This window comes from Montipora capricornis, chromosome 2 (assembly GCF_036669925.1).
Source record: "Montipora capricornis isolate CH-2021 chromosome 2, ASM3666992v2, whole genome shotgun sequence".
Lineage (NCBI taxonomy): Eukaryota > Metazoa > Cnidaria > Anthozoa > Scleractinia > Acroporidae > Montipora > Montipora capricornis.
This window is the reverse complement of record NC_090884.1, coordinates 18,542,217-18,554,291: the sequence shown is the minus strand read 5'-3', so window position 1 is coordinate 18,554,291 and position 12,075 is coordinate 18,542,217. Positions and strand designations below refer to the sequence as shown.

At 41.7% G+C, this 12,075-nt stretch overlaps 1 protein-coding gene across 2 annotated transcripts in view; it reads right to left on the bottom strand.

The window, feature by feature from the left end:
• LOC138038993 (transient receptor potential cation channel subfamily M member-like 2) overlaps window positions 1-7,893 on the bottom strand; it is a 167,093-nt gene extending 159,200 nt beyond the window's left edge. For both annotated transcript variants that reach the window (XM_068885126.1, XM_068885127.1), the window contains exons 1-5: window positions 7,556-7,893; window positions 7,182-7,273; window positions 1,439-1,601; window positions 877-1,041; window positions 1-53 (exon numbers count right to left, since the gene is read on the bottom strand). The exon at window positions 1-53 is cut by the window's left edge and continues 145 nt beyond it. In XM_068885126.1, coding sequence (XP_068741227.1) covers window positions 1-53; window positions 877-1,041; window positions 1,439-1,601; window positions 7,182-7,273; window positions 7,556-7,624 — 542 coding nt within the window. In that variant the 5' untranslated portion in view covers window positions 7,625-7,893. The remainder of the gene's footprint in view (window positions 54-876; window positions 1,042-1,438; window positions 1,602-7,181; window positions 7,274-7,555) is intronic.
• Window positions 7,894-12,075: the final 4,182 nt, after the last annotated feature.

The following is a 12,075-nucleotide window of genomic DNA, read 5'->3' as shown; positions in this document are numbered from 1 at the left end:
ACACCAGTATTTGTGCCGCCAGTAAAAATCCAGGCTCCAGTAGTTTGAGCGGCCTGCGCAAACAAGTTATGTAATCGATTTAGAACAGACGCGAATCAAAATATTCAAAGTTAGAACGCTTTTCGACCCTACACAATAAAATGATAAAAAATAAAACGATGCTTCGCAAAAATAAGATTTTGTACGGAATTTCGAGTTCCTATTCTTAAAAATTACGGTTAAAAATCAATAGGCCTTTTGCAACTAACGATCGCATGGTACAAAATCCGCCATGCTGGAGGGCAAGCTCATTATTATTCCTCCACAGGGACATTAAAACAAAGGCAAGTCAAGCTTGACTGGTTCAGGTCTCTTTGTTTTAATGTCCCTGTGGGGGAATAATAATGAGCTTGCCCTCCAGCATGGCGGATTTTGTACCATGTGATCGTTAGTTGCAAAAGGCCTATTGATAAGTCATTTAAGGGCCTAGCACTCAAAGAATGGCTAACGTTAATTCCGTGATTAAGTTGTCATTACAGAGTCGTCAGTACTTGACCTGGCTTAGCGACACCAACCCTGCTTGCAACAACCCAGCTGTTCAGTACTTTTAGGGGAACAGCATCCTTTTGAAATTGGAGACGATCAAGAGGTAACTTTGCTCGGCTGAGTTATTTACGAAGGTTTTGGAAAAACAGAGAGTCCTAAAAATAGCTTTACCCAGAATTCTCTGGAAGAAATAAATACTCTGATGTCCCAAGTACAAAAAAAAAACAACACTTCCCATTAAATAATTGATTGGGGTGCACTTCCTGCACTGAATTCACCATCAGAGTCAAGGATGAAAGTGTTTCTCTTTAAGTTGTTTTTACCTTAAAAATGTAACGGCAATTATTATACCTTACGCAATCCTTGTCTCAAGACTTGCTTTAATTTGGAATGAAGGACAAAATTCTTGGCACCACCGGTCACTGAGATGAGTAGCTTGGGGAAGTTTAGTTTCCACTCGTTAGAGAGAAGTTGCAAAGCCATCTCGGGGTCGGTGTCATCAGAAACTCGAATGTACTGGTAAGAGAAATTAAACTGCTATGATAAACTGAACACTCTGGGCATGTTACCTTCCCTTGACGCACACCCCCCTACATATTATGCCTCCATATTTATCTTGAGGCACAGGAAAAGACAGATGCCACGCTAACTAGAGAAAGCAAAGAGAAATCTGTTGGAACTGTTATAGTGATGTTAACTTTATGCAATACGTACAAAAAGCCAAATTGACCAATATTCACAAAACAACAACTTTAGGCGATAAGTAATTTTCAAAAATCTAGGTTTGTTGCCTCTGCCAGGGGCGTGAGGATTTGGCTGGAAAAAAATTGTGGCGAGTACTATTTATAACAAACGTATGACATGACGAAATTTGGTCAACCAAGCATGTTCAGCGGACTAAAGAAGTTCTTACCTTTGCTCGACTGACCTGTCCCGCACCTTGGAACTCTAGTTCTCCATAAGCATTGGTGGGTTTACACACACTGTGTTTAGATGTTTCCCATTCGTCGCCTTTCTTTCCAGTAGACAACAAGGCGTCGCCACTGTGGTCATGTTTTTTTCGTCCACAACAGCAACTAAAGAACAATTAAAGTTTGGAAAGAAAATAGTAGTCTGGGGAATACCGGTTCTGCCCCCGGTGGATCATACTGATCGTGCAGATCATATTAGTGTAGCTAACCGATCGGGAAAGGTGCGACACAAGTACGCTATGTTTCCGCTCTTGTCGTCATCGTCATCATCATCATTATCATTATTATTACTATTATTATTATTATTATTATTATTATTATTTCTGGTATGTTTCCATTTCCTCTTGCTCCTTTTCACTTATGATGTAACATTTCTTGGTATTGCAATATTAATAATGATGCATCTTCTTTCAGTTTTATTAACCACCACGCAATCTCGTCGTCCTTCATTCCCGTAAAACTCAGCAAAACGTAGCAAGGGCATCACCGACTACTAATACTTACTTCTCTCACCGACTGAAACTTCGTTTACGTTCGTCTTGCTGGAGTGTGGCGGCGTCGTCGTCACTTTCATCAGGTACCTTCAGTAGCTCATTCCTGACGTCAGTTGTCCATTCAACATTACGAACATCAATCAGAGGTTGGAAGTAGGAAACAGATTCATCGTCAATGTATTCATCCACTGCCACTGAACCTTCATTTGTGGGGTCTTGCACCTGATTAATGAGCCCTTCCAAAGTAAGCAATTCTTCTCCTGCGAAGGGGTTATCTCTGCATCCTTCATCAGACGACTAGACACCAACTGCTGACCAACACGTCACGATAGTGCTCGGGTTTACCTCTTCCCATGCTTGTTGCATCCATCTGATGGCCTTGAGAAGGTCGATTGATTTCACCGTGTCACTTGCCTTTGTATGGACATTGCCGCGTCCTGCCTGGCTTCAAACATACCGAAGAAGCTTCTGTCTGAACTTTACCTTCCAGGTCTTGATCACTTCTGCATTTAGGCACTGAGTTCTCGAGGTTGTATTCTTTGGGAGGAATGGCACTTTGATGCTGTACACTTGTTACCTACCTGTTACCTATCCTCCTCGTGCCTCGTGGTGCATAGGGCCTTTACAGAGGTCTTCCACTGTTCTCTGTCCGTTGCAATCATCCTCGTTTCCTCCCATGATCTCCACCCTGCCTCTTAAAGTTCCTTTTGAACTGTTCGTCGCCATGTTGTCTTCCCTGCCTTCTTTTCCCTTCCGGGGCCCAGCTCATTGCAATGTTAGAATCAAATTACGGTCTTGCCTCAAGATGTGACCAATCATATTCCATCTACGATACTTCACTTCCTCACTCAGCGGTTTCGTACTCGCCCTTTCCAACAGCTCTTTAGTACTGACATGATCCTGCCATTTAACGCGTAGGATCTTTCGTAGGCACTTGTGGTGGAATAAATCTATAGCTTTGTTTCCACGTCTCGCATCCACATACAATACCGGCACTACTAGTGTCTTATACAGTCTCAACTTTGTCTTCCTTGCGATGCTATTGGAACGACACATGTTCTTCAATCTGACGAATGCACGTCTTGCTTTGGATCGTCCGTTCGTCAGGTCTTTCATAGCACCTCCTTCCTTACACACTTTTGCTCCTAAGTATGTGAACTCATCAACATTCTTAACATCCATTTAATTGACTACAATCTTGTCTCGGTTTCTTGCGTTAATCCTTATCGTTTTCGTCTTTCTGTACTGACCTTGAGCCCCTCTCGTCTGGCTTCTTCCTCCAGCTTTGTTGTTTTATTCTGAATCTGCTGTTTGGTAGAGGAAATTAGAGCTATGTCATTTGCAAAGTCCAAATCATCAAGTTTGGATGTATACCTCCATCTTTTACCATTCTCACCATTTCCAACTGTTCTTCTCTTTACCCAATCCATTATGATCAAAAACAAGAATCCAGACATATTGCATCCCTGCTTGACGCCAGTTTTTATGTCAAACCTGCTGTAGAACGTGTTGATTAGTTCTCTTGGATGACATAGAACATTGCCAAGAAAAAAAATAATGCTCCTCCCAGCATTCTTCATTCTCGTGTTCAGGACTTGTAGAATTTGAATCATGAGATCTGATTGCATCCAAGCCTTCGGAAATGCAACGTAATAGCAACCAGTAGGTCGACTTTGCTCACGGACCTTTAGAAACATCGAGGCGTTTTACTTTTGCTAATCAGGATTAATGGCTCTTTTTCCCCAGTTGCATTAGCAAAGAAAGCAAAAGTAACTTTCTGTTTTGCTTGCTTTCCACCCTACATCTTATTTTCTTTTCTGTGAGGGACTTTTCGGGCAACGCTTTGCAGAAACCCCCGACTCATCCAGATATCATGTGGGGCATATCCCAGGGTACGTTCTTTGACTCTTTCCATCCAGCTGCAAGCAATCTCGTCATCGACATCTCCTTCTTCGCCGGATAGATTTCTTTGTGAATGTTGTGTTGATTTTTCCATTTCTCTAACCAGCCATTAATTTGAAGCCTTGAATTCCTTCTTTCCGAGCCTTTGGGTTATAGCAAGTGCTTCCTCCTGTAACATAGGACTACTGACTGGCATGTAAGATGCTCTGCAACGTTGATACCACTCCCAAAGAATGCTTTTGACTATATTGCTGCTCTGAACGACCATGCTTTGTTTCCACATTCCCACTGTCATTAGATGCTCACCTTCCAACACAGTTTGCATAAGTGAGTGACGTTGATCACTAAAATAGTTTTAGATCCTCCATGAATAAGAGATGGTTGATTCTGAATTCCTTATTCCCCCATTCATAACAAGTTCTCGCCTTTCTCAGTATCAAGGTCAATGGGATCATACATAACACAAAAATCAGAGGTGACAAACCATCTCACCACATGACGTCAATTCAAGTTCTCATGTTTGCATGCTGTCACTTAGGAATTTTCTGACATTATCCGCTACACCAAACATTTCCAAACATTTTGAATCTACGCCACAGCCAGATTAGTTTGCTTCCTCCGGCAATCTCTCGACACAGCCTGGTCAATCAGCAGCTGATATTTTCGTTCCACGTCCACCCCTTTGGCACCCTTACTGATCATCAGGGAGTTTATTTTCCCTCTCCAGAAACTGATACATGCTGTTAGCAACGATCCCTGTCATCAGTTTCCGCATTAATGGTAAGCAGGATATAGGTCTTCAATTATTGACTGCATTACCTTTTTCAAGATCCTTTCTGAAACAAAACTGTCCTTCCACAAAACATCCATTCTGTAGGCCTACTCTTGCCATTTAGGATTTTATTAACTGTCTTGCTATTCTGGAATGTAGAGAAGTGGGCTTCTTAATCCAATAACTTACGCCATCCCTTCCAAGGGCCTTACAGTTTGGAATCTTCCAGCTTTGTGTGGCAACGATCGATGATTAATTCCCCCCTTCCTTGTTCGTTGTTATCTTTTTTTAGCTCCTAAAGCCATTCCGCATATCGATTCTGGCCCCTTCTTACAATCCATGTTCACTCTAGAACGTCCAGACCCCCATCATCACTGTTCAAAGGAGCGGGTCGGCATTGATGTGGAAGGCTCTCAAACAACGGTGTTGATGATACCGCCGGATGGCTAACGTGCAAACCCTGCTATCACTGTTGCTTGCGACTTATCCTTCGTCCTCTGGCAAGCAGAACGCAGCAGACATCCTTCCAAGACGCATGCTCCCTCTCACTTAGACAGCAATTGGCTCATCGTTTGAGATAAAGCACCTTTAAAAGCATTCTTGCTCTTCGGCCATCGTAGCTTAATTAAGAATAAAATACAAACAGCGGCGATAAACATTTTAAAAAATGTTCTTCTTAATAAAGCACCTTTAGCTAAAGCAGAAACCGACCTCCGAGAGAGAACCAAGAAAGATCCGGATCTCCATAAACTAACCCCCTTTTATTCACAATGGCAGCAATCACATTTGTCTGCACTTGTCTGGAGAAGACTAGATTGTTGTCTCAAAAAGCCTTCAGGAAAGCGTCGTCAACATTTGCCACGTAGGGCGACCGTAGGGCACCCTAAGATCATAAAAATTAAATCGCTTCTGGGAAAAAGGTGTAGTCAACAAGAAGCGACAAGCAATTGAAAGATAATTTATACCTGTTTAATTTGTCAATCAAGTAAATGCTGCTATCATCAGATGTTGCTGAAAATGACCCCTCCCCCCCCCCCTTAACTGTGCCATGGCTATAGCAATATGCAGAGTTACGAGGTCCGCTGGCTTCCATCGGGCGAATTGATTTTAGCAGTGGTTAACGTCAACTCATAATATCAAGAGGCTGTAACTGTGAAATTATTCCAAGTATCGCAGCAGAAGTTATCATCCTAGCTCTATAACGGGTTTCGCCAGCCATGAAATACGTTTCTGAAGACACGGGATGAAATACTTACCATTACCATGCATTCGAGCTAGTAATCAGTTCGCTGCAGAAGGGAAGCCCTCGGAGATATCCATCAAAATGTCGGCATTTGTTTGTTTTAAAACATAATGGCACTTGCAACGTAAGAATAACCAGTCTGTGATCGATGTGCACCGGCCGCCATGATTGTATAATACTGTTGTTCTTCATGATCGGCAGCTGAATTTCAAAGGTGCCTCTTCGAGCGCCGGATTCTGCCCGCTGTCACCTCTCCTCTCTATCCTCACTCCCCAGTGTTCCAGTTTATTCACTTTTTCACTGTCTTAACGGCTGCCCGGACAATTATCCTCCAACCAGTGCGGTCCAGCTGATGTACAAAACCAGCAGCAAATCCGTCAGCTCTGAGTAGCGAATTCGAAGCACTGTTCCAGAACCTAGGAGAAGCTGGAGACGACCCTGCACCCGGTTAGTGTGTGGTCTGAAAATCGACCAATTCAACAATGATAAAGGATATCAGCTTCAAGGCCGGTGTCTTTCGCATTTACACAAATCATTCCTTCAGGTAGACAGCCAAATTCTGGCCTTGTAAGAGCGGGTCACAGTATCGCATCCATCATAGGAAATCAATATAAACGTGTGCTATATAAGCAGCATAAACAAGACTTTACCTTTTGTGCTTTGGAATGCAAAGATACGATGGTGCCATCGATTTTCGAGGGGTGATGAGAATATTTTCATTGCGGTAGCAGTCAATTTTACAAAAAAAAATCACTTTTGTCTACTTTTCTATTCAGCCTAGCAAACAGCATCGATAGATTGACAAATCTAGCGTAATTAATGACCTGTAAGTGAATTCTCAAAAAGGAAATTAATGAAAACTTATGCAAAGGAAAACAATCAATTTTGCAACGAAATGTATAGGTGAAGGGGCAAGGCGGGGCCTCAAGGATTCACATTTCTGTACCTAATGATCGAGAAGCACAGGCGAAAGGAAAACACAATTTGCGTGACAGAAGCCTTGTGAAAACATACGTTGTTATCGTTCGTGAACAACATCCTGTTTAATCAGCTTCGCTTCTTATTTATTTGCAGTAAACATTGGACAATTGGACCATTAATTATGGCGATCGAAGTGTTACAAGCATGCCATTCGCGTTCACCATCCCTGTTGAAAATATTTCAAGGTAATGTCTCAATTGACCTCGATTGGCTGCGGCTCAGTTCAGGCATTGAGGCCTCGAAATATGAACACGTGTGACACAGAAATAAGAAAAACTTGCAATATTACTTACAGATATTCATTTTCAGTAGCTGGGATAAACCACTGACATGTTCGTTTCCTGAATGTCCCGCAAATCCACTTTGTCCGTTCTTGAGTATTCGTCTAAATATCAAAAAGATGGCAGAATGTGCAAGTCAATAATACTTTAATCTCTACAACAATATTAAATAATTTTAGGGTAATTTTACACGGATCAAATGTGAAGTCTTCAGGGAAGTTCTTGCTTCTTACTGATAAATACAACCAAATATATAGCTAAAGAGCATTTATATGTTTAACGTATTTATAATTAGCATGGTTCGCGTGTGCTCCTCCATACGAAACCAATGTATTTTTACAAAGGGCCCAGTTACACACAATCAAGCTGCTCGATTTAGGATATACCTGCTCTTCGTCAACAAGTTGACTTTCTTCATCCAGAATTAGATTACTGTTGCTCGAGGCGGTTGTCATTATCTCGATTTTTAAAAAAAATGCTGCGGCCCTGACGCAGATTATGATATTTGATCCTCCGTGGCCCAACTTGATTTAACCTTGGTCACTCTTTCCAGCAAATAAAGACTGTAGTAATCGAATGACTTGACAGATTTTTCAAACAACCGTTTTCTTTGCTGATTGTGGTTGGTCGTGATGAAGACGAACGTAGAGTGAAGTGAAATGTTATCTTCTTACTAGTACGCTTGCGGAATAAGCATGCCACGTGGATCCATCATGAGTTTACATTTGCCACTGAAGTTTGAAAAATTGTGTGACTTAACGAAACACGTGCTTTGTTGCGTAAGCAATCAAGCAGCAAAAGAGTTTTTCTAGAATTAATTACTTTAATGGTCTTTAATTCCGTAGGGTTTCAAAATAGGATTATTTCTGTGTAAAGAAAATTTGCCTTACATTTGATGTCCCGCGGGCCCACGCCACCTCGTGGATTAGTATGACTGAAAATGGAAAATCAAATTTCTGCAGCTTCATTTAATATTTACCTAAACTTCGTAGCCTTCGGCAGCATGGGTTAAACGTCAGTGATAGTATCAACCGGCCAATACAATACATTTGTCCCTGCTTTGCGTCTTTCTTTATTACTCACTATCAGCTGCACTAGTTATAAAACAAGAGAATTGGTAAGATCACGTGAGCCACCATTGCTCAGAAATTGACTTCTGCTGAGTCAGCTAAGTGTTATCCAAGTATTTGTGTAGTAGCGTCAGTGTGTCGTCGAAATACATTTTAAAAGCAATACATCAAACAAGAGAAGGAGTGTTTCATCGGATATCCAAACACCGAGAAGCGAGTTGAAAAACGAGGCCGAAGGCCGAGTTTTTTAACCGATTTCGAGGTGGTTGGATATCTGATGAAACACTCTTTCGAGTGTTTGATATTGCTTCTCAAAGGAATAAGTATTTTAAGAGATATTTGGAATCAAAGTTGGCGAAACTTTATGCTAATTAAGGCCACTTATCCAAACTTCCTTCACGGTGGTGATTTCTTTTGTTTTTGGCTTATTTGTTATGAACGAGTTTGAGAAGTACTGTTGAAAAAATTCAAGAGCAGGTAGTTGATAAAGAAAACAGGGAACTAAAAAACGAAAGTTAAAGAACACGTGCAGTAGCATGCTGGAAACAGAGACTACTGAGATGCCGACACGCCATGTTTGTTGACCAACGATTTAAAAAAAGTGAATTGATAAAAATACATATAGTATAGTACTGTTCTGATTCACTGTTTGTGGAGTAAAATTGAGGTGCGAGTGCTCTAAGACGGCTACACACTTTTACCAGAGCCAACATTACGCAAGAGGGGCTCTCTTCTGGCCCTTCCACTATCTATCTGCACATCCAGTATCTAACAGACACTGGTCTGGAAGAAGTAGTTGATCTGTTTGCTAAGAAGTACCCAAGGAAGCTTGAGCTTGGCACACTATTGAATGATCACGATGATCAGTACTTCTGATCATCATGGCTTGCTGCAGCAAACCCAATGAATAAATGAATATTTTCACCTTTATTTCTATTTTTGTTCTTTTAAATAGTGACATTATTCTCTTTACATACGTAAAGTGGGTCTCTGCGCCAAAAAAAATCCATTTTGAAGTTCAAATGTTTCAGTAATACTTACGGCCATATTTGGAATGTAGTCCTGTGGACAAAGAGTTAAGTTCGCTTTTCCGGGCTGCCTGTTTTCATATCATACTGCCTTCAAAATGCACGAAATGCAGTCTCAGACAACCAAATAATTTCCTGGGGGGCCATTCCCCCGCACCCCACTAAAGACTCGCGCCTACGGCGTTCGTTTGGTCCCTCTCCTCGTTGGATCGCATCCTCCCGCAAAAAAACCTGCCTACGGGCCTGAAATATCAATCCATTTCACAAAATTCATCAAAGCTGTCTCTAAAGAGTGAAAAAGTCAGAAAACAGACTAGCTCACTGCCTGTTACTCTTTAAGACAAGAGCTGGTTGCTAGTAACACACAGTGACACTTAAACAACAAGCTTATCTTTGATTATCAGGAGCGACAAGATGCTGAGCTGGCGATAATTTTCTACACTCATTCGGTGTCCAGTTTTGTAAGGAGACTGACCCTGGCATGAAATATTCCAACATTCGGCAAACTCCCTCACCGTTTTGCTTCACTTAAAGCCCGGTTTACACTACAGAAATTTTTTGGCACGGCTCTTTTGAAATTGGCACGGGTGCCAAAAAAGAGCACAGCAAACTTGGCTTACACTACACCATTTTAAAACCAAAAATACCGTACCAAAATTTTTGGGCCCACGTAACTTCTCATGGAGCCATGCGCAGTTCAACTATAATGAAGAACGTGCGCGTGATTTTGGTGGAGAATGAGCCGCCATCTTGAAATATACTTAAAAAAGCCGCTAGCCTATATGAATTAAGGCTCAAATTTGGCCTATTTTTTCAGCACTCGTACCATTTTCACCCGTGCTCGGACTACCTCGCCGAAGGTCCTAGCACGGGTAAGAATTTTAGTTCGGCTCGGATGAAATTTGGTACTGACAGGTTGTTTACACTGCAAATTTTATCCGAGCCGAACCTTTTTTTTGGGACCCGTGCAAATTTCACCCGAGCCGTGCCAAAAATTTTCTGTAGTGTAAACCGGGCTTTAATAGTCTCATATATTAATATCCGTGTCCTTCTCTTTGTGACATGAGGCCTACGATGTACGGTCCTTAGGTTAGAGGACTTATAAATCCACTTATTTGCAGACAAAATTACAAAGGCGACACTATATCTTCAGATATTTTAAGATCCTGAGTGTTGGCCCGGCCGGGTTCGAACTCGGGACCACTACCAATGTTGCGCGACTGCTCAACCAGTTAACTGAACCAATGTCGTCCTTGTTGCACCTGGCTTCCTTCCTAAAAATCATAAATTCAGCCTGTCCCCAAGAATAAGGAATCTTCTCGCCCACATTCCTGACTAAGAGTGTAGTACTGTGTAAATGCAGGGTATAAAACAAAGATGGAGTGGGCGTTGTTCCCACCCACACGAAAACCGTCCAATCTCCTCATGAATGTATATTTGTAGTGCGGGCTATAGACGAAAGAGAGAAATGATCCTCGCACTTTCAGGTGGCTCAAACGGGATATACATTTATGTCATTCATCGAGCCTTTCACAGGAACAAATAATGAGCCCAAAAAATTCCCCGCCTGCTCCTAACTGTGTGGTTTGATAGCCTACTTGGTAGAGCGCAGCACCGGCATCGCACAGTCCCGTTGGAGTCACCTGAATTTTTCGGGTGTCTGTAGGAGACAGATAAGTGCGAGGATCATTTCCCTGTTTCGAGATTGACTTTGCTTGGGCCTTCGCAGCACGGCCGTTAATTAAGCAGCCGAGTTCTTACAGAAAATGCCACTTTTGAAAGAGCTTTCCATGCAGATCGCTCAAGGCCTAGAAGCTGCAGTCAGCGATTTCGCTTAGTTAATAACTTAAAGCCGACAGGGCTCTTATTCCATGAATGTACTTTGTTGTTGTCACATTAATTTTTAATTAAAAGATAAGAATGACAGAATTCCGTTCACCCTCACTTTCCATTCTCATAATCACGCAGTCAAAAGTATCATTCTTAATAATTTTTAATTACTCCAAAATGATTCCGAGACTGGTAGAATCTTTTCGCAACCTTCACTTATTTCGTTCAAACGCGACAAAGGTAGGCAACTTTTTAGTTAGAGGCGCGCTCGAAACTAACGAGCAACCCGGCACTTTCAAATGTGCGCGCTCACGATGAAAAACTTGTCTTTTCATTGTTAACAGTAGCAAGATATCGGGACCTAAGCGATCTGTTAAGATCACCGATCGTTTCATATGTCCTCTGCAAATGTCATTTATTGCATAACCTGTACGTTATGCAATAAATTATACATTGGCGAGACAGGTAGATGACTGGGTGACCGATTCCGCGAACACCTTTGCGATGTTGAGAAGAATGACAAGGATGCATCTAAGCCTGTCGCTCGTCATTTTAATCTCCCTAACCACTCCAAAAAACACATGGCTATCTGCGGCCTTTCCTTACATCTAGGTACGACGGAAAGCTGCAAGAATCTGGAACAAAAATTAATCTTCCAAATCGGCACTCTTAATCCTCACGGTATTAACGAACGATTTTCATTTATCTAATATATTCCTATTTTTCACGTTTACCATGTTACCACCAATAGCGTAGCTCCCACTCTACTATAAAAGCTACACGTAACCCATAATTCCTCGATTCACTCTGACGAAGGGCTAACGCTCGAAAACGTCAGCTTTTAGAATCTCTGTACGGAGACCAATTACATTATCAACTCCGTTGATAAAACCAAAATTTGTTTATAATTTTTGATTAACCTACTACAATGTGATGAAGGCGTATTATTAATTGAAGTAATACTTGAATATTGCTGTT